At 33.5% G+C, this 22,971-nt stretch overlaps 2 protein-coding genes across 6 annotated transcripts; one reads left to right on the top strand and one right to left on the bottom strand.

Moving 5' to 3' along the window:
* Nucleotides 1-2,398: 2,398 nt before the first annotated feature.
* LOC108480106 (putative disease resistance protein RGA1) lies at nt 2,399-6,448 on the top strand. Of its 5 annotated transcripts, none has more exons than XR_008274602.1 (3): nt 2,399-4,601; nt 4,685-4,970; nt 6,280-6,448. XR_008274602.1 is itself a non-coding variant. In XM_017782979.2 (3 exons), the coding sequence occupies exons 1-2, from the start codon at nt 2,644-2,646 to the stop codon at nt 4,589-4,591; spliced, it is 1,833 nt and encodes a 610-aa protein (XP_017638468.1). In that variant the 5' UTR covers nt 2,399-2,643; the 3' UTR covers nt 4,592-4,601; nt 4,685-4,823. The 5 variants fall into 5 exon arrangements, 4 of the variants coding, with proteins under 4 accessions (XP_017638468.1, XP_052878050.1, XP_017638466.1 ...); XM_017782979.2 differs by lacking the exon at nt 6,280-6,448 and having other exon boundaries at nt 2,399-4,438; nt 4,554-4,601; nt 4,685-4,823; XM_053022090.1 differs by having other exon boundaries at nt 2,399-4,970.
* Nucleotides 6,449-8,783: 2,335 nt separating this feature from the next.
* LOC108480535 (putative disease resistance protein RGA3) lies at nt 8,784-11,983 on the bottom strand. Its single transcript, XM_017783566.2, has 3 exons — nt 11,811-11,983; nt 9,248-11,722; nt 8,784-8,962 (listed from the first exon to the last, which is right to left on the bottom strand). The coding sequence occupies exon 2, from the start codon at nt 11,719-11,721 to the stop codon at nt 9,280-9,282; it is 2,442 nt and encodes an 813-aa protein (XP_017639055.1). The 5' UTR covers nt 11,722; nt 11,811-11,983; the 3' UTR covers nt 8,784-8,962; nt 9,248-9,279.
* Between the last annotated feature and the right edge of the window lie 10,988 nt (nt 11,984-22,971).

The raw sequence follows: 22,971 nt of genomic DNA, 5'->3' as shown, positions 1-22,971 counted from the left end.
AAGGATTTTTGAGTCACTCGTCGATAACCTTCGTTTTTATTTTCTCTCTTGATGGTTCTACGTCGATGTTAGCTACGTACAGTCACAAGACATATCACACAACCAATTACAAGACAATTTGCAATCAAATACGAAATTATACATATTTTATAATTTATTCAATTTAGTCCTTAGAACCGAAACAAACATAACTTTCAATGTAGAGCTTTGGAATAGAAAATTTTACAATTTTTTCAATTTAGGCCAAATTTTTATTATTTTAGGGGTCAAAATGTAATCTTACTATTACTAATTTAAAATTTTATAAATTATAAAGAGTTTAAATTAAAATTTACTATTTTAAGGGGGTTATGGCCCTTGGGTCTCTACTACGCTCTGCCATTGATCCTCATGAAAGATAGAGGGGACCTTGGCCCCGAGATTTGGAAGATTACTATTTGACCTTTTTAATTTTATAAAATTTTTAATTTGTTTTATTAAAATTCCGTAAATTTTCATTAAACAATTTTGAAACTTTAATTAGATCTCTCAAATTTTTTGGAAATTCATATTTTCTCAATTAATTTTTTAATTAAACTATTCAGAATTTTGAAAATTCTCAAAAAAATTTAGTGAAGGAATCCTCCCATTCATATTGGAGAAAGGTTTGAATAAATATTAATTATATGTTTGAGAGATTAATAATGTACTATTTGGCTCCCAACAATTGGGTCAACATTTTTGTCCATTTTCTCTCGTTTCTGTTTCTTACTATTGCAAGACATGAAAAGTCTTCAAGGTGGACCCATGACAGGTACAAGAAGCAATGATCTGTTGTACCCCTCCATCAAAGTGGACTAAGACCATAATAATTCACTCTTTATTTTGCTTCTTTTCCCTTTTTCTTTTACTTGTTTTTGTGAAAAATGTCATAATATATGTTTTAAATAATTAATGTAATAATAAAATATTAGAAAATATAACTAATAGTAACAATATTTTATACAAGCACGGCCAATTATTCAATTCTCCAACTTTACAAAAAGAGATCAATAAGTGGTTGAATGTGATAATAAGTCACATTTAATTCTCAAAAAGAGAGTCTAGGTTTAAAAATCATAAGTAATATAAAAACTTAAACAAAGTCATGTAACAATCCATATATCAAGTATCACCGAATACCATTTCATTCCCATTCCATCGTTTAATTTCTATTTTCAATTAACTGAATATCGTCGGATGGAACTATAGCAAAACGGACTTGAATATATGGGAATAAGTTACTCACACAATATGACAATATATCAAGGTTGCTCACACAAGCTGACATTATAACATAATTGCTCACATAAACTGACATTATATCGATATTACCCATTCAGGCTAAACCTTCAATATGCATAACCCGAGAATTTGAGACAGACCCAAGAGCTCATCTTATGTAAAAGGGGTGACAAACCCTAGTGCATAGTAGGGTATGGAGTATGTCGCCACCCCTTAGTGTTTCAAATAAAGGGGAACTACTGTATTATATTAAAACAATAATATTTAATTACTCATTATTCAAGTAAAACTCTTGTATTATTTTCCTAAAATAGGATCTATGAGACGACTTAATTACACCTATCGCTGTTATTTTATCATAAAATAGTGTAATTTGTTTATAAGAAAAAAATTTATATTCTAAAAAGCTCAAAGTTTTCGACTTCTATACAGAGAATTATCTTTCTCACTAAAAGTTAATGAAAGATTGGTTGAATTGGGCAAAAAAAAAATGGTTGAATTAGACGATTGAACTAGTTAAACTAAAATATTTTAATATATTTTTATTTTTTATGATTTTTTATGAATTATTTAATTTAATCGGACTAATCAATCAAACCAATTGAATCGATTAGATCAACAAACCAGTAACCTTACTAGTTCAATCATCGATCTAGTTTTTAAAACCTTAGATTTCGTTATACGTTTCAATTATTATACCTTATAAATAAAATATAAAGTAAACTAGTGGCGAAACTAACGGGATTGGCAAGGGCCTCAACCCTCCCTAAAATGATTTTTTTTCATATGTACCCTCTAAAAAATTTAAAATTTAAAATTAATAAAAGTAAAATTATTCTTTAACCCCTTAAAATATAAAAATTTGATTTAATCCTTTAAAATTATAAAGATATAGTCTATTAAAATAGTAAAATTGAATTTTTCTATCATAAAAATTATAATTTAATTTCAACCTCTAAAACAAAATTTCTAGTTTAGCAGCTAAAATAGGCTATATTTAATTAAATTTATTATTTTACCTTATGTATAAAACACAAAATAAACATTTAACTATACAAAATTAATTGATGAATTGTTTTACTCAGTTGAAAATAGAACAAATAATTTATCCAAGAGGAAAGTGAAATTCATCCTTTTATACTATACTCTTTTGATACTTCTACCTAAACAATAATATAATAGACTAATCGCGAAAACATTAGCGAAGAGGAAAAAAAAAAAAAGAATAACATTTTGGGTTATTTGGCTTTTGTTTCCTGCTGCTCTCCTCAATCCATTGACGCTGTTTCACTCCCTTTCTCTCGATTTCTCAATGTTTCTTTCCCTGTAATTTGTTGTGATTTGAAGTATAAATCAGGGAGAAGTAAAAGCTATCATAAAATGGCGGAGGCAATTCTTACGGTTGTCTTGCAACAGATAACAACAATCTTGAGTGACAAAGCGGCAGAAGAGATGACGAGGTGGGGAGACTGCAAGACTGTTCTCAAAAATCTTGAGACATATCTGAAATCCATGCGATCCGTTCTCAAAGATGCAGAGGAACTACAAATTACAGACGATGCAATCAAACTGTTGCTAGAAGATCTGAAAATTGTAATTTATGAAATCGAGGATGAGTTGAATTTATGGAGCTGTAAAGTACGGAAGGCAGAATCTGTTCGTACCAAGGTAAATTTTCTACGTGAATTCGGTATATATCGTCGTAGTTCTGATAGAATAAAGAAGATTTGTGAAAAACTGAGTCCATTTGAGCTGAAAAACAAGCTGGATCTGGGCAAGAGTAAAATTATATCTCCTCTGCGGAACAAAGAAAGTACTAGCTATTGTGATCTGTCAAAAATTATTGGTCGAAACGGAATTAAAACTGAGTTAGTGTTCCGTTTAGTTGATGAGGAAGAACAGGGTACTCAAACTATCTCCATAGTGGGGATGGGAGGTATTGGCAAAACCGACCTTGCTCGATTGATTTACAATGATGAACTTCTTAAAACAAGATTTGACAAAATGATTTGGGTGTGTGTTTCCAACCTTTTTGACCAGAAAAAAGTTGCGCGTGATATCATTTTAGCTTTTGAAGAAGATAATTTTAGTTTCCCTGTCTACCTCCAAGATTCAGTTACTTTAGATTTCCTTCTTGGTAATCTTAAGCAGAAAATCATAGATACAAGATTTTTTCTTGTTTTAGATGATGTGTGGGCAGAAGATAATGGAGATTGGGAAGACCTGCAAGCTGTTTTAAAACATGGTAAGCCTGGAAGTAAGATTTTGGTTACTACTAGGAAGGTATCTGTTGCAAATACTCTATCTTGCAGTTCAGGTTTGATTTATCATTTGTCGAGTTTACCTGACGAAGATTGTTGGTCAATTCTTAAGCAATTTGCATTTGTTGGAAAGGATCAACTCTCTCAACAAAATCGCGAAACCTTGGAATGCATTGCAGAGAGAATTTCAACAAAAAGCAAAGGTTTACCACTTGTTGCAAAGGATCTAGGACATCACTTACAAAAAAGTGAAGCTAGATTGTGGAATGATATCAATGACAAAGAGCTATGCAATTTGGCTGTGTGGGAACGAGTTGTGCGTTCTTTATTCTTGAGTTATCATGATTTGCCGCGGTCAAGAATCAGAGACTGTTTCTTGTATTGTGTAATCTTTCCTAAAGGATTGCAAATCTGGAGAGATAATTTAATCAGGCATTGGATTGGACAAGGTTACTTAGCTCCTAGTGGCAATGTAAAGAGGGAAGATGAGGTTGAAGCTACAGGTAGAGAGTTCTTTCAACACTTAGCATCTTGCTCTTTATTCCAAGATTTTGTGGAAGAAGATGGCGCTGGCATTGTTGCATGTAAGATGCATGACATAATACATGATCTTGTACAGTATTTGACAAGTAAAGACTTTGTGATGAAAGAGGTAAATAGATATGAAATGAAATTTCAATTACCTTCGAATGATGCTCGCCACTTGACGGTCATTCTTGAACCTTATTTTCCTCTTTCAATTGAAGGTGGTAGCAAATTGCGTAGCCTTTCAATCTTTTCTGCCTTAGGAACCCGAGTTGTTACAGACAAGTCTCTGCATCAATTGTTTGAAAAATCTCCGTGCCTAAGGGTGCTAGATTTGGGCATGAATAATTCATGTGATGATTTGCTTCCCGAGATTTCAAGCAAAATAGGTGATTTGATACATTTAAGGCATCTCAACTTATTTTGTTGCAAGATGATACATAGATTACCTGATACAATCTGCCAATTGCATGATTTGTTATCCTTGGATCTTCATGGATGCAGTCGTCTTGGAAAACTACCGGATGGTCTGGGGAACTTGATCAATTTGAGGTATCTTTGTACTACAGATTGTTCCAGTCTAACTTACTACCCCAAAGGGATTGGGAAATTAACATCTCTAAGGACTTTAACAGATATCATTGCAAGAGCGGATTGCGATGATCCTAAAGTGTTCTGCATTGGAGATCTCGAAAACTTGGACAACCTCCATGAAATTCTCCGTCTGAAGCTGGTGGGAAATGTAATAGATGTGCAACAGGCTGACAAAGCCAAACTCCAAAACAAGACGCATCTCAAGAAGATTAAGATCTATTTAGATGGAAGAATAGACCATGCTGTTGCAGATACAACATTGAATCTACCTCTCTCCATGGCGAATGGTTTCTTCAACGATCACGAATGGTGAAATGTTGCTTTAAGGTAATTTTTCTCCTTGGGTTAATAAGTGGTTTACCCTTAACTTGTCCAAATATATTTTGTTGGTATTTGAACTTTTTTTTACCTAGTTGACATCTGAATTTATAAAAAAGTACCTAGTTGGTGTTAAAAGTGTTCATGGGTCAGACTAAGTCTGAGCATGATATTAACATATTTTATGCTTGCTTAAGCTTGGCTTGACTCGCAATATAGGTCTAACATTTTGTCTAAACCTACCTATGTTTGTATATGGTTAATCTAAACTCATTTTAAGGTCACCCATATTATTTAGAAAAAAAATAAATCTATATTTATTTTAATTTTATATTTAATAAATTTATATATATTTTTATTTATTATAGTTTTAAGTATAGTGATCTTAAAATTTTTAATATATTACTATAGACTTAATTTTTATGTTTTATAAATTAATTAATATATAAAATAACATAATATAAAATATTATAAACTTCAGGCATAATATTTTTGCCCAAACACTCACAAATTTAAATTTTTGCCCGTCCCATGAATAAGTCTAGTTGGTACCAAAACTTGTCCGAGAATTACATAGTTGATATTGGAACTTGTCCAAAAAAATATATTTTTTAAATTAATTTACATTTTAAAAAGGTTTTAAGTTTTTTAATTTATATTCGTCACGTGTCATATTGAGTGGTTGTCACGTGTCACTATAAGATTGGTCATTAGTGCTATGTTAGCACAAACTAACGGGGCTAGTGCAGAAGTACAAACTTGAGTGAAAGAATACAAATTCATATACTAACTAGATACTTTTAAACAAGTTTAAAAACAAACTACAAAATAATTTTTTTTTTGCTTTTTGTTTTTATGTAATTAATGTTTGAATATGGAAAAAAGCTACATAGCTTTTCAATTTCAATAGCAGTTATTTAACTTTGCGTAGTTGAGTTTTACATTGAATTTCTGTCTGTCGCTGAACTTGCTCTCAATGAATCACTTGAAAGCGTCAAGATATCATATTCAAGGATCCTAATCTTTTGCAGGACATAAGAATTGAGAGGCTCTGTCGATGGTGATAATGGTAGTGATGGTGGTATAATTCATTTATGCTTCTACCATTTTGTATTTATTAAAAGTAAGTGGTTAAAATGATATGCTAATACTTTTAAGAGTTAGGGTTCTAAGACTTGATATTATCACTTGTATTAGATTGTAATATAAAAAAAAAAAAAAAAAAGGTTTGTGTTTTGCTGGTTGACGTGATTATATTTTATGCATTGTGAGTTGTGAGTTACCAAGTGATTGTTTATTCCTTTTTATAAATTACCAGGTGAATCCTCATGGGAGCCAGAGGATACCTTGCCCCAAGATTTGGAAAACTGCTATTAGGCCTTTCTAGTTAAGCTTTGTAAAATTTTTTGAAACTTTTAACTTAAGTCTCTCAAAATTTCTAGAAATTTTTATTGTTTTCAATTAAATGACTCTTCGAATTTTTGGAATTTTCCATTAAACCTTTTAAAAATTCTGAAAGTCTTAATTAAACTCCCAAAATTTAATTATATATATTTAATGTCAAAATTAGGTGCAAATTTAAAACTCACAACATTAATCAACAAACATTTTCTTATAATCATTCTAAATATCATTCTATATTTAAATTAGTTATGAGTTATAGAAATAAGCTTTTATTATAATGACTATAGATATATTTTACTTATATGATTTAATATATTCATGATATGTTTTATAAAATCATGAGAATTTTCTATAAGGTAAAATGGTATTTTATCTTTTTTATTGTAATCAGGTATCTACAGTCATAACAATGATTAATCCCCTCGTCCCAACTCGCGAGTGCTTTCCAAAAAAATAAATGATTAGTCATAAAATGTACTTAATTCCCATAAACAAAAATATCTTATTTTTTCCTCTCATTTTAACTATTTTAACAATTACTTTTTATAACTTTTTAGGCTTATCTATTGTCTTTCTAGAAAAACAAGTCAATTTTACCTACTCTATATGTTAATGGGCAATCATTCACATATTTCTTACTTGTGTTAATGGGCAATCACACCACTTTCCTTACTCCACTCTATCCCTTCCTCCCAATTTTTTTTATAACCACTCTTAATCAAAGTACATCCTTAATCTTTTCAAGGAGTCTTCACTTTTCTTATCATTAATTGTGGTACCTTACCCTCTTCAATTCTATTTTAGGTTAACTCATTACTATATGCTCATTAATTATAGGGTTATTAATTATTTTTTCGATATCCAAGGATTTGATCTTGATCATGGTGGTTGCATTGGCCTTATTTTTTTTGACTCGTATTAATTAAAAATGACCATAAATTATCGTAGTACGATACCGGTGTACAAAACTCTCCATCATCTCAATTCATTGTTTCACTTACCTAATAGGTACCTCCACATGGATCGCAACATATGCTCCTTTATCAATGCATGTTTGATCATTCTCAACAATCTCTTTCTTTATTGCTATGATCCACATATAAAATTCTCAAAGTTAACCTATTAAATGTGCCTCAAATTCTCTCTTACATATATATGTTCCTCTATCTTTCTCAGTGTCTTTCTCTAATCAACAAAGCCACTTAATTCAGCGTTCAATGGTAATGGAGATATGAACCGGTTAAAAACATTTTTCATAAAAATTAGTGAATTGATGTCAATGCATATTCACATTTTGAAACTTTAACTAGAAACTGTCACTATAACAATTAAGTGTCATGTCCTCCTCATTACTCCTTAATTGATTAGTTAAAATATTAATAGACAACCATATTTTGAAAAGTTTTTATATTCGAGAAGGAGGGAATCCAGTTTCACAATAAATAAAACCATCAACCAATTTCATATATTTTAATACATTCATCATTTTCCACGACTGTAGATTTTGTTACCATTTTTCTCTGAATCTTTTTCAACTATATCAAATTATATTAAAACTTGTTGTAGGTCTTCTTAACCTCATCTCCAAAACAAGAGTGCAAGTGTCCTTTAGGGCTTTTAAAGTATCATGTTCATGTTGACTCCATGTTGCATTTGAACCCTCTTTTAATATTGAAAGTGAGAATTAAATCTAAAAATATTAGCATGAATATGAGTAGTGGAAAGCCAAAAATTATTCAACTTAGTTTGGAGTTTGACTTACCTCCCAATGCTAGAGAATTTGACAAACTCAAATTTATGCCATTAGCATTTTAGAATACATTGACCTTTTATTATAATTCAATTAAATTACTTTAAATGTTTTTAATCTATTTTGCTACGTGAGAAAATATTTAGTACATTGTTAATAAAATTTTAAATTCTATAAGCAAGATTAAAAGATTGACAAGTGTTTTAAAAGGTATAATAAAATATTAAAAATTGATATTTAAAAATAAAGACACGTATCAATCTTTTACACATGCTTATGCAATAAAAAAGTACAATTGTTAGTGTACCAAATACTCTTCCATTATATAGTAAGTCAAGTTTTCGTGTTATAATTATAAGCATGAGATTATTTTCAATTTGTCTTCTGTATATTTATTTAAAATAACAAATATATCTAAATAAATTTTAAATAACTTTTTATTATAATTAATTATAAGTATATAAAAAGGCATAATGATAAATTTAATCTTTTAATATTGACTTATTTTGTCATTTTGACTTTTACACTTGACCTTTACAATTTAGTTAAATTACTTTCTTTTGGATGAAAAAAATTGTTAAAATTTTAACAACATTGATATGATCAGCTCGTGTGCTGGCCTACGTAAAATTCATAAAAATTCAAAAACTAATAAAAATAATTAAAAATTCAACAAATTTCAAAAGAGTTCATAAAAATTTTTAGAAAAAAGTATCCATGTTTTTTCCAGAAAAAAATCCATCTTAATAACTTGTTAAATCCTAATATAAAAACTAAAATACTAAAAATATACTTCAACTTTCACTACCAACGACAACGACAATGCCTCTCAGGGGATATGTATGTCCTGCAAACGAAAATAAGGATCATCTAAGTTATCTTGCCGTTTTAAAGTGATTCATTCAGAACAAGCTTTAGCAAGAGAGAAATTTAATGTGATAGACAAGCCGTTATCTGTGTCATTGTAATGTTATAAGAGATTTCATAATATTCCATCTAATCAGATGATAACAACAGAAACTGATACTACTATAACACAACTGAAATTTGGGTTTGAATGAATCATAGGAGTAAATACTGAATTTGAACCATCAAAGCTACAACAAAAGAGAAAATGAGAAAGAGAGACTACCTGTTGCTTTGCAGCATCCTTACATTTCTGGACTAGAACCACCATCCTACGAACTCTATATTCAAGTCGGAAGGCGGGTTTAATGCTTTCTTTATAACGTCTTGGCTTTCTTTCCCTATATCCCCATCCAGATTTATTCTGATACGGTCAAGATCCTTCTTGTTCCAAAGGCTAGCTCTAATAGCCTCATCTGCATCTATCGCATTTCCTACCAGTTTCACACGAACATGTCCACAAAGGTTGTTCAACTTTTCAAAATCTCCAAGAGTGAATTCCTTTGCATCATTGTGATCAGCTCTAGCAATGACATTGGTTAATTCTCTAAGAGAAGTTAAGCAGCTAATCCCTTTTGGATAGGAAGTTATACTAGAGCAAAACCAGGTATAAAAATACCTCAAGTTCATTAATTTCCCCATTCCATCTGGCAATTTTCTAAGACTACTACAACCAGTAAGATCCAAGGATTGCAAATTATGCAAGTCACACAATGTTTCCGGTAATATCTTCAATACTTTGCTGCCAGCCAAGCTAAGGTACCTCAAATTAATCAATCCGCCGATTTCCACCGGAATTTCATCTAGTATATTACCTTGTCCGGATGGCCCAAAACAATTATGCCACCCACTAGTCAAGCTCAAATCCAATAACCTCAGATGTTTGGATTGTTCAAATAAGTTAGATAATGCTTGACTAGTTATCAAACACCCTTGAGTAACAGCAACAAGGGTCCGCAATTTCTCTGCACCACTAATGTCCATGGGAAAACCAGCTCCTTGAGCAATCATCATTATCAAATGATGAGTGCCAATAACTTTGACCTCTTCCGTCCAAGAAGATAAATTCAAAGTCAGCTGTTTAACAGACTCGATCCCCATCATTAAGTCATATGGGGGCAAAGATTGGACACAATCATGTACTATGCTATGCATCTTACAAGTAAGCATACCACCATCTCTGCTACAATATTGGAAACATGAATGAGCTTCTAAGCATTTAAAGTACTCTTCACCTTTTAGTTCCATTTCTAAATTATCAGATGAGTACAGATAACCTTGTGCCATCCAGTGTTGCACCAAAAGAGTTTTCGAAATCTCAAAGTTTTTGGGGAAGATAGCCCAATACGATAAGCACCGTCTTACAGACAAAGGTAGATTGCAATAAGATAGTGATAGAACTTTAGACGTATATTCGGGTATTCTAGGAGATATCCAGATACAATTTCTCAGAAAAACATCCCATCCTCTTATCCCAAAGTCATAATGTCGTAGAGCATCTCCCAAAACCTTCGCAGCAAAGGGTAGTCCTTCACACCTCCTTGCAAGTTCCCTTCCTATATCCTCTACTGCATATTCAAGAGTATCATCATTCAATCCAACTTCACGAAGTATCATCCAACACAACTCATCAGACAGCTTTCCCAAACAAAATGTATAAGATGATTCCATTGCTCCTGCAACCAAGTGCTCATGAGTAGTCACTAGAATCCCACTCCCCGACATGCCATGTTGAAAAACAGCTCTAAGTGCTTCCCAATCATCACAATCATATCTCCCCACACCATCTAAAACAAGAAGTGATTTCTTGTTAACAATCTTTCGCTGAATTCTATCTAACAGACTTTGCAATGGAACTAATGTTAGGAGACGCAAAGAGTCATGCTCCAAACCTTCAAGAGACAGAATAATTTTTCTTGCAATTTTACCTAAATCAAAATCATCCGAAACATTCACCCAAATTATGTTGTCAAAAATTTCCAGAACTTGACAATCAGTACAAATGCACCGTGCAAGACATGTTTTCCCCGTTCCTTCCATGCCAACAATAATGATGGTTTTAATGCTGTCGCTACTATCCCTGAAACTTTCACCCAAAATTACATTTATTATATCTTTCTTAACCACATCTAGACCATATAACTTTGACAGTTTTACAAAAAAAGATCGTTTAGAGTGCAAGGGATGCGATCCATGCGGAATACCAATCAATACCTCCATCAATTCTTTCAACCTCGCATTGGCTTTTGCTAGTGATGGTTTAGTTTCACGGTTCATCAACAATAGTGACATAGCAAAAGCAAAACTCCCAAGGCCTGCTGCTCTTGATTTAGGTTGACGCTTCTTAAGCCATGCTGTGTCTGATTTAGTAGAAGCAAACTTCTGAGGGCCTGCTGCTGTTGATTTAGTTTCAACCTCCTTAACGCCTGCTGCTGCTAATTCAGTAGATACTCCTAAATGTAAGACGTCGCTAATTAAATCTTCTATTTCATATAGCACTTGATCGAGTGCATGAACAGTAATCCCACGCTCCAATAGCTCAACCGAAAATAGCCCATCCCCATGATCAAGAATCATAGATTGAAAAGCATCGAGTCTACATACAAGCAAGTTTATCTCAACCTCCAAGTACCCAAAAATTTCGTCGGCGATGATTCGTCGTAGCTGCTCCAGGACTGAGGAAATATGTTCATCGGCCATCCTAAAAGAAACAGAGCACAGAAACGATTGGTTAAAGAAGAAAATCAATTGAGAAAAGGTGTCTAAAGAATTGCAGACTCGCAACTTACTGCAAATTAAGGGTGATTGTTTGAGATTCTCAGAGATCAACTAAACTTCTGTTTGAGATTCTCAGAGATCAACTAAACTTCTCACTTTTTCTTTTCCGGGCTTTAGGGTTTGATGAGAATTTTCTTTTACTACTATTAGGGCGCAGAAAAACCCGAAAATGGAGTATTTGAATGTAACTAAAACTGAATTTTATTTTTTATTTAATATATAATTTAATTTAATTTTTATCATATTAATATAAATATTTTATATTTAATTTGCATAGTACTGAGAATGTAATATAATTGAATTTCACCTTTTTTTATTCGAATGTACAAATATTAAAATTTTATGTAAATTTTAGGGTGACGTTTACTATATAATTATACTGCACAGTTTATTTTTGTTTTGTCTGTGCTAACGGTTTGTTTTGTAATAGTATATTTCTACATATATGGAAAGAACTTGAATAACGATATGAGAAAGTTGATGGTTCTTCATTGTGAGATTGCTTCCCATGCTCAAGGTACTTACGCTGTTTCAGTTTTGTTTACACGATTAAAGCTTTTGTGGAATGAATACGATGCTTTGGTTCCTTTTCTTGTAGTTGTGAAAATTCCCGCAAGAATCAACTTGTTCAACAACAGTGGTTATTTCAGTTTCTGACGGGCTTGAATGATTCTTATGCTGTTGTTCGAAGTCAGGTTTTGTTAATGGAACCCTTACCTTCTGTTAATTAAGCTTATTCCGTGCTTGGTCAAGAGGAAGCTCAAAGACTAACATACTTCTGGCATGTATTTTCCTTCTGAACCTATAACATTGTATTCTTCCGATAAACAACAAGGCTCTCAAATGAGAAGGTTTACCGATGTGTGTGACCATTGTAAGATTAAAGGTCAGTTAGAAGCTTATTGGGTATCCTGTTGATTTTAAATTTACAAGACAAAGGTCCACTATTGCTAACAATGCTACCATAGTATTTGCACTTGTGTTTATTCAGGCACAGTGTCTACTTGTCTTGAATTTACTCAGTCTTGAGTTCACTTCAACTGTTGGAGTAGCCGCTCACATTGCAGGTATGGTTATTTAGCTTGCATCTTTACAATGGATTTTGGAGACAAGGGCCACCAACCACATGATATCTGATGGCCAATATTTGGATTCTCTTGTTCCTTGTACTTTTCATTCTTCATTTGTCCAATTTCCCACTGGTAAATCCGTCCCTATTACTCACATGGGTTCCTATGTCTTGTCCTTCTCTATCATGTTAACCAATGCCCTTCATGTCCCAGACTCTCATTTCAATTTAATTTTCGTTTTCAAGTTAACTCGAGACTTACATTGTTTTGTATCCTTTTATCCCGATTTTTGCCTTTCACGGGAACTTTGCAGTGGACAAGTGAAGGGGATTGGTAAAGAACAGAATGATCTTTACATTCTGGTGCATCAACAGCCTCAATTGCCATCTTTTGTATCTTCTCCCATTTCTGCTTTTTTGACATCTCATGATCAGCCTTTCCTTTGGCATGCCGGACTTGGCCATGATTCTTTCATTTTGGAACAGACTTTATTAGTCGATGCCATGTTCGTCCTCTTACTAAACAAACCCGATTGTCATTTCCTATTAGTAATTCTCGAGGGGATTCACCTTTTTCTTTGGTTCATCTTTTTAAGCTTAAAACTGACACTATTGTCATTTTGAAGCAGTTTATAGCCTTGGTTCACACGCAGTTTTCAACTGTTGTTAAAACATTTAGAAGTGCTAATGGTACTTTAACTCTGAATGTACTCCTTTTTTTTTTCTTAGGCATAATACATCAAAGTTCTTGTGTGCATCGACATTTGTTAGAAACAGCATGTGCTTTCAAAGTTCAGTCTAATGTACTGTAACGCCTCCACGCCCGAGACCGTCGCCGGAGTCGAGTATGAGGTGTTACTAAGCTTAGTTTAACATTTTTAGAACTTTGGATTATTTGTTTCTACATTCACAGCTTTTAAGCTACTTGCGTCACAGTCACAAGAAAAATCATATCTCGAGTTACGAAACTCGAAATTAAGATCCGTAAATTTTACCTGAATCTAGACTCATATACCTATCTACTAATATTTTTCTAGAATTTTTGGTTGGGCCAATTAGTACAGTTTATTAGTTAAAGTTACCCCTGTTTTAGGACTCGACTGGTCTGACCTCTGTTTACTACGAACCACATTTCTCTCTGTAAAAAAATTCATATGACTATGAGATTTGTTTCTACTAAAACTAGACTCAATAAGGATTCTGAGGATATAAAATACACCACCTAATTATATCTTTACAATTTATGGTGAATTTATAAAGTAGGAACAGGGGATTTAGAAACTGCTATGACTCTGTTTCACTAAAATTCAAATGTCTTCTAATATATAATTCCTTTACTTGTTTCATTTGTTTCATGTGAAACTAGACATAATAAGCTTCAATTTTATAAACTAGACATAATAAGCTTCAATTTTATATGTAGTTCATCACCAAATTCAATTTCTATGATTTTTAGTAAATTTTCAAACTCGCGTTAGTGTTGTCATGGTATTCATTTATGGTAAATTTCATCCTTTTATGAGTTTTATGCACTAAGTATCTTAATAGTTTTCCTTAACATCAAACATAATCTAAACTAACCATTTTCATAATTTATCATTATCAAGCATTTCCTCAACCATTTCACAACCATACCATAAGATCATTTACACAAAATAGGTATATTGCTATACATGCCATACTTAAATTTACAAGCCATTTACCAAGTCTTACGGATAGTGTGGTGAGCCTTCGACCTATCCCGACTCTGAGTGGCTTGTCCAAAACTACAATGAGTAAGAAGGAGGAATAAGCATAAATGCTTAGTAAGTTCATATGCAAATAATAAGTAACATAACAAGCAGTTATACCAATCAACATTAGCATACATCACTAAAACACATATCACATTTTAATCATTCTTCATCATCTTATTACCTTATCGTGGTTGTATCAATACTCAACCCGAGGGTTAAATACATACCTGTCCAAAATATCCATTTCATATCACTTACCAATACGTCTCTTTACATCACGAATATTCCTCCATTTGAGTAGAACTTTACCCGTTGAACACATCGGAATATAATTCGGATACATGGATAACTTGCACATAAGTGCCATATATACAATCAAGCAATCATGTAACCCGCCCATAAGCGAACTCGGACTCAACTCAACGAGCTCGGGCGTTCGCATCCAAAAGTGAACTCGAACTCAACTCAACGAGCTCGGATGCCTAGTTACATTTTATGAGCTCGGACTCAACTCAACGAGTTCGGATATTTGCATCCATAAGTGAACTCGGACTTAACTCAACGAGTTCGGATGCTCAACCATCCTAGTGACATGTCACTTGTATCCTAATCTATTCCTAAGGTTCAAGCGGGATTTTCTCGAACACTTATCCTTGCCGTCTTAGTAGAATGCGAAATTAATACTCGGTAACTATTATATTTAACAAGTAGCTCACATAATTTACATATTATTTGAAATTAACCACAAAGCATACATTTCATAATGAAATTCAGCATAACACATAATTAATATCAATAACTTAAAAATAACAATTATGCTACATTATTTACACATGAACTTACCTTGGTACCAAAATATAAGGATTTTGCAATTTAGTCCACAATCTTTTCTTTTCCTCGATTGAGGTCGATTCCACGTCTTTCTTGATCTAAAATAACACATTTAGCTCATTTAATACTCACATTATCAAATTAATCCTTAACTCAAATTTTGGCAAAATTACAATTTTGCCCCTAAACTTTTGCATATTTACATTTTTGCCCCTAAGCTCGGGATTAAACTTTATTCCTTATTCTTATGTTTTACAACATGCTGATCACTTTTCTCTTCTATGGAAACATAAAATTCTCACTCTAACATGTACTTATGACTATTAGGTATTTTTACCGATTAAGCCCTTTTACTCGTTTTCGCTCAAAACCGAGTAGCACAAGTTGTCTAACATGTAATATCCTGATTTTGGGCCTAATCGGAATAGTGGTTTCGTGACCACAAAATCCGAGATATAAATAATTATTTTATGATTATTTTAAGGTCTATGATATGATTGCATGGTTGTGTGAAAATTTCGTGAAGAAATTTTATGCATAAAGTGCTTAATTTGAAATTTGGGACTAAATTGAATAAATTGCAAAACTTGTGTTCTAGAAGTATTTTGCATAAAATTGAATTAGATTATTAATTAGAGGTCCTTAAAGAGTAATTTTACCAATTTCTAAGTCTATGGACAAAATTGGACATGGATGGAATTTTGGAAAGTTTAGTAGTAAGGGCATTTTGGTCATTTAGGGGTAAAATGAATTAAAATACAAAATTAAAAGCCAATTTTGCTCATCTTCAACCCCATGGCCGAATATAGCAAGGAGAAACCATGGCTAGGGTTTTCAAGCTTCCAAGCTCGATTGTAAGTCCGTTCTAGCCTCGTTTTTAATGATTTTACGTTTTGGAGTCCGGTAGCTCGATTTAGCTTATGCTAGCAATAATTTAACCTAGGGTTTATATTTGGAAAAATACCCATAGGTGAAATTTGTGTATTTTAGTGTTTTATGATAGAATATGAGGTTTTAAATTATGTTAGACAACTTATGCTACTCGGTTTTAAGTGAAAACGAGCAAAAGGGCTTAATCGGTAAAAATACCTAATAGTCATAAGTACATGTTAGAGTGAGAATTTGATGTTGCCATAGAAGGAAAAATGATCAGCATGTCATAAAACATAAGAAAATAGGCTGAATTTTAATTTACGAGCTTTGGGGAAAAAGTGTAAATATGCAAAAGTTTAGGGCAAAATTGTAATTTTTCAAAAATATGATTTTGGGTCAATTTGAATAATTTGAGTCCTAATTAGACTATATTTTAAATGATAGAGCAAGGAAAACTGAAATTGGGCTAAAATGGAGAAAATACCAAGTTGTGGACGAAATGGTAAAATAGCCATTTTAGCATACGAGGTAAGTTCATATGTAAATGTTGGTAACATAGTTATTATTTTAAATGTTTTAATGTTTTTAAATGATATGATAATTATTATGAAATATTATACTTGTGATAATTGTTTGATAATATGTCAAATTATGTGATATACTTGGAAAATGTGAAATACTACCGAGTATCGTATCGGCATTCCGTAGAAGATGGTTGAGACACATGATTGGGAAAAAGGTCCGTTGAACCTCAGGAATGGATTAGGATACAAGTGACATGTCCTGGGATATTTGGGCATCCGAACTCGTTGAGTTGAGTCCGAGTTCACTTATGGATGCGAATGTCCGAACTCGTTGAGTTGAGTCCGAGTTCGTGAGATGTAACTAGGCATCCGAACTCGTTGAGTTGAGTCCGAGTTCACTTATGGATGCGAACGCCCGAGCTCGTTGAGTTGAGTCCGAGTTCGCTTATGGGCGGGTTACATGATTGCTTGATTGAATATGTGGCACTTATGTGCAAGTTATCCATGTATCCAATTATATTCGATGTGTTCAACGGTAAAGTTCTACTCAAATGGAGGAATACTCAAGATGAAAAGGACGTATTGGTAAGTGTTGTGAAATGGATACTTTGAACAGGTATGTACTTAACCCTCGGGTTGAAAACTCGATATAACAACAATATGGTAAGATGATAAATGAAAAGGTGATATGAATGTCTTGGTGATGATTATGCAAATGATGTTTTTATGTTTGCTTATATGGTTATGTTACTTGCTATTTGCATGTGAGCTTACTAAGCATTTATGCTTACTCCTCCTTTTCATTCCTTGTAGTGTTGACAAGCCAGCTCGAAATCGAAAAGCGGTCGGAGGCACGCTCACACTATCCGTATACCATCTTGGCATAATGGCTTGTATATTTTGAGTATGGCATGTATAGCATTATAATCATTTTGTATATATGGTCTTATGATATGGTTATTGAGTGGTATGGAAATAGAAATGCTTGGTAATGATTAGCCATTGGAATGGCTAATCATGATCATATTTGGTATTATGTATGTCAAATTGCTAGCTAATCCATGGAAACCATGAAATAGGTAAAATTTACCATAAAATAGATTCAGACAGCAGCAGTGATGTGAGTTTAAAAAATCACTAAAAATAGTAGAAATGGAATTAAATAATGAATAAGTTATGGAATCGAAGTTTGATGAGTCTATTTTCATATGGAATAAGCGAAACAGGTATATGAGCTATATTTTATGAGATGTTTAAATTTTTGTGAAACAGGGCCAGAGCGATTTCTGGATCCCCTGTTATGAATTTGGAAATTCACCATAAATTTTACAAAGATAATTAGAAGTCATGCTTCATATGTACAGATTCCTTATTGAGTCTAGTTTTATTAGAGATAAACGGCATAGTCATTGAAGCTCTGTACAGGGAGATATCTGATTCGTAATACACAGAGGTCAGAGTAGTTGAACCCTGAAACAGGGGAGACTTTAACTAATAAACTGTACTAATTGGCCCAACCAAAAATTCTAGAAAAAAATTAGTAGATATATATATGAGTCTAGTTTCAGGAAAAATTTACGGAATTGGATTTCGAGTTTCGTAACTCGAGATATGATTTTTAAAGCGACTGTGATGCAGTTAGCCAGCTTGTCTGGAAATTTTTAAAATGAATTGTATGAGTTGTTTAATTAATGAATTAAGTCCGTTAACACCTTGTGTTCGACTCCGGAAACGGTCTCGGGTACGGGGTGTTACATAACATAATTTAAAACCTCATATTCTATCATAAAACATCAAAATACACAAATTTCACCTATGGGTATTTTTCCAAATATAAACCCTAGGTTGAATTATTGCTAACATAAGCTTAATCGAGCTACCGGATTCCAAAAGCGTAAAGAACATTAAAAGCGGGCTTGGAATCACTTACTATGGAGCTTGGAAGCTTGAAACAAACCCTAGCTATGGAGAACCCTTGAAATTTCGGCCTAATGAAGAAGATGGACAAAATTGGCTTTTAATTTTGTTTTTAATTCATTTTAATAACTAAATGACCAAAATACCCTTACTACTAAACTTTCCAAAAATTCCTTCCATGTTCTAATTTTGTCCATGAATTTAAAATTGTTAAAATTTCTATTTAAGACCTCCTAATAAATATTTCAAAGCAATTTCATACTAAAAATTTCTAGAATGCAAATTTTGCAACTTATTCGATTTAGTCCCTACTTTCAATTTAAGCACTTTAGGCATAGAATTTCATCACGAAATTTTCACACAATCATGCAATCCTATCATAATCATCAAAATAATTATAAAATAATTATTTCTATCTCGGATTTATGGTTACAAAACCACTATTCCGATTAGGCCCTGATTCGGGATATTACAACTCTCCCCCCCTTTAAGGATTTTCGTCCTCGAAAATCTTACCTGTAAACAGATGTGGGTATTGATTTCTCATAGTTTCTTCGGATTCCCATGTATCTTTTTCTACTCCATGCCTTTACCACAACACCTTCACAAGTGCAACATTTTTATTCCTTAGTTGTTTGACCTCTCGAGCTAAAATCTTAATCGGTTCTTCTTCGTAGGTCATATCTGATTGTAGTTCAATTTCTATCGGTGAAACCACATGTGAAGGATCCGAACGATACCGACGTAACATAGATACGTGGAACACATCATGAATCTTCTCTAATTCGTGGTAATGCTAGGCGATATGCTACTGGGTCCAACTTTTTCAATTACTTCATACGGCCCAATATAACGCGGACTTAATTTGCCCTTCCGTCCAAATCTAAGGACTTTCTTCCACGGAGACACCTTTAAAAATACTTTATCACCAACTTGAAATTCAATGTCCTTTCGTTTTAAATCTGCATAAGATTTCTGTCTATCTGAAGCAGCTTTCAAACAATCTCGAATTACCTTCACTTTTTCTTCAGTTTCTTTTATTAGATCAACTCCATAAATCTGATTTTCCTTGAGTTCAGTCCAATACAAAGGCGTTCGACAGTTGCGACCATACAATGCTTCATAAGGTGCCATTTTCAAGCTCGTCTGATAACTATTGTTGTAAGCAAATTCTACCAACGGCAAATATCTTTCCCAACTTCCTTGAAATTCCAATACACAACATCTGAGCATGTCTTCAAGAATCTGAATTACTCTCTCTGATTGTCCATCAGTTTGTGGATGAAAAGCAATACTGAAATTTAACTTTGTACCTAACGCGTCTTACAACTTTTGCTAAAACCGCGAAGTAAACCTTGGATCTCTATCTGAAATAATCGACAATGGTATTCCGTGTAATCTAACAATTTCTCTAATATATAGTTCAGCCAACTTGTTAAGAGAATAATCCGTACGTACCGGGATAAAATGAGCCGACTTAGTTAATCTGTCAACTATTACCCAGATGGCATCTTTCTTTCCAGAGTCAATGGCAATCTCGAAACAAAATCCATAGTAATCCGATCCCTTTTCCATTCGGGAACCATAATAGGTGAAGTAATCCGAAGGCACTTGGTGTTCAACTTTCACTGTTGACAAATTAAGCATTTGGACACAAACTCGATATATCTCTTTTCATTCCATTCCACCAATACATTTTCTTCAAGTCATTATACATTTTCGTACTACCGGATGAATCGAGAAATAACCACTATGTGCTTCTGTAGGATCTTTTGAATCAATTCCTCATTCTTTGGTACACAATCCGATCTTTAAACATTAAGCACCCATCAGAACCAATTTTGAAATCTAACTCTGTATCTACTTCACACTGTTTTCTCTTGGCTTGCAAATCTTGATCATCTTTCTGAGCTTCAGAAATCTATTGCAAAAACATTGGTTTTGCTCTTAACTCTGCTAGAATCGAACCATCATCTGACACTTTCAATTGAGTGTTCATAACTCTCAAAGCAAACAACAACTTTCTGCTCAAAGCATCAGCAACCACATTCGCTTTTCCCGGATGATAATCAATAACAAGCTCGTAATCTTTCAACAACTCCAACCATCTTCGTTGTCTCAAATTCAAGTCTTTTTGTGACATCAAGTACTTAAGACTTTTGTGGTCGGTATATACCCGACATTTTCACCATACAAATAATGTCGCCAAATTTTCAAAGCAAACACCACCGCATGACCAATTCCAAATCGTGAGTAGGATAATTCCTCTCATGAGGTTTTAATCGCCTCGAAGCATATGCCACCACTTTTCCTTCTTGCATGAGTACACACCCCAAACCATTTAGAGAAGCATCACTATACACCACAAATTCTTTACGATTAATTTGTACTAACACTGGTGCCTCTGTTAATAACTTTTTCAATTCTTTAAAACTCTGTTGACATTCTTCCGTCCATTCAAATTTAACATCCTTTCGGAGTAATCTAGTTATAGGAGCAGCAATTATAGAAAATCCATTTACAAACCGCCGATAATACCCAGCTAGCCCCAAGAAACTTCTAACTTCAGTTACATTTTTCGGTGGTTTCCAATCAACAATGGCTGAAATTTTACTAGGATCAACCCGTATACCATCACCGAAACAATATGACCCAAAATCTAACTTCCGGAGCCAAAATTCACTTTTACTAAACTTAGCATACAATGCTTATTTCTCAAAGTTTGCATAACTATCCTCAAATGCTCAAGATGCTCTGTCTCATCTTTTGAATAAATTAAAATATCATCTATAAACACCACAACAAATTTGTCCAAGTATGGCGAAATATGCGATTCATTAAATCCATAAACACAAGAGGAGCATTTGTCAATCCGAATGGCATAACTAAAAATTCATAATGACCATACCTTGTTCTAAAAGCGTTTTAGGCACATCCGACTCTTTTACCCGAGTTGGTAATACCGGATCTCAAGTCAATCTTTGAAAACCATGTCGCTCCTTTTAGTGATCAAACAAATCATCAATTCTTGGCAACGGATACTTGTTTTTGATTGTCACCTTGTTTAACTGCCGATAATCAACACACAACCTCATAGAACCATCCTTCTTTTTCACAAATAACACGAGAGCACCCCAAAGTGAAAAACTCGGTCTCACAAAACCTTTATCACCAACTCTTGCAATCTGCGACTTTAATTCCTTCAACTCTGCTGGTGCCATTCTATACTGAGCAATTGAAATCGGAATGTTCGGTATCAAATCAATACCAAATTCTACTTCCTAGTTGGAGGCAAACCCGTAATTCTTCCGGAAATACGTCCAAATTCACACACAACCAAGCCTTGATTCAACTTTCTTTTCAACTTCTTTTGTATTAATTACATACGCCAAATAAGCTTCATAACCCTTTCTCAGATATCTTTGAGCCGACATTGAAGAAATCACACTAGGCAATGCCTCTGATTTATTTGATTCAACCTGCAGAGTTTCACCATTTCCACACTTTAATTATATAACCTTTTCTTTGCAATTTACTATAGCATCATGCAATGTCAACCAATCCATACCCAAAATAACATCAAATTCATCAAACGGTAACAACATCAAGTCGGCCGGAAAGTAATGACCCCGAATCATTAAAGGGCATTTCTTGCTTACTTTATCAACTATCACGCATTTGCCTAACGGGTTCGACACTCTAATCATAAATTACGTGTTCTCAACGGTATATTCATACTAGACACCAGTTTCATGCATACATATGAATGAGTAGAACCGGGATCAATCAAAGCAATAACATTAACATTATAGAGGGAAAATATACCGGTAATCACATTAGGTGAGGAAGCATCTTCACGTGCTTTAATAGTATAAGTTCTAGCCGGAGCCCTTCCTTCAGGTCTAACTGGTGCATCCCTGGCTTCATTCTTACTGCTTGCTTCGCTCTCAGCTTTTCTTGGATATCTTCCTCTCGAATCCGCCCCACTTGTTTTTGTATTCGAAATTTTTCTTTTTCACTCTCTTTGGGCGTCTCTAATAAAATGATCAGGAGAACCACATCGAAAACATTCATTTGTTCTACGGACCAAAATGATTTCTACCACACACCGGCACTCGGGTTTAACAAATCTCGAGTTCCCTACTTTGGTTGTCAAGTAGTCCGGGATTTAGGACCCACATTTTGCTTCCTATAATTCCCATATGATTGCCCAGTGAAGCTT

The sequence above is a fragment of the Gossypium arboreum genome, chromosome 11, assembly GCF_025698485.1.
Source record: "Gossypium arboreum isolate Shixiya-1 chromosome 11, ASM2569848v2, whole genome shotgun sequence".
In the NCBI taxonomy this organism is placed as follows: Eukaryota; Viridiplantae; Streptophyta; class Magnoliopsida; order Malvales; family Malvaceae; genus Gossypium; species Gossypium arboreum.
This window is presented reverse-complemented; position numbering and strand designations above follow the sequence as displayed.

What these genes read in the sequence shown, in the direction of transcription:
- LOC108480106 (XM_053022090.1), top strand. Translation starts at nt 2,644, where the DNA reads ATGGCGGAGGCAATTCTTACGGTTGTCTTGCAACAGATAACAACAATC.
- LOC108480535 (XM_017783566.2), bottom strand. Translation starts at nt 11,721, where the DNA reads ATGGCCGATGAACATATTTCCTCAGTCCTGGAGCAGCTACGACGAATC.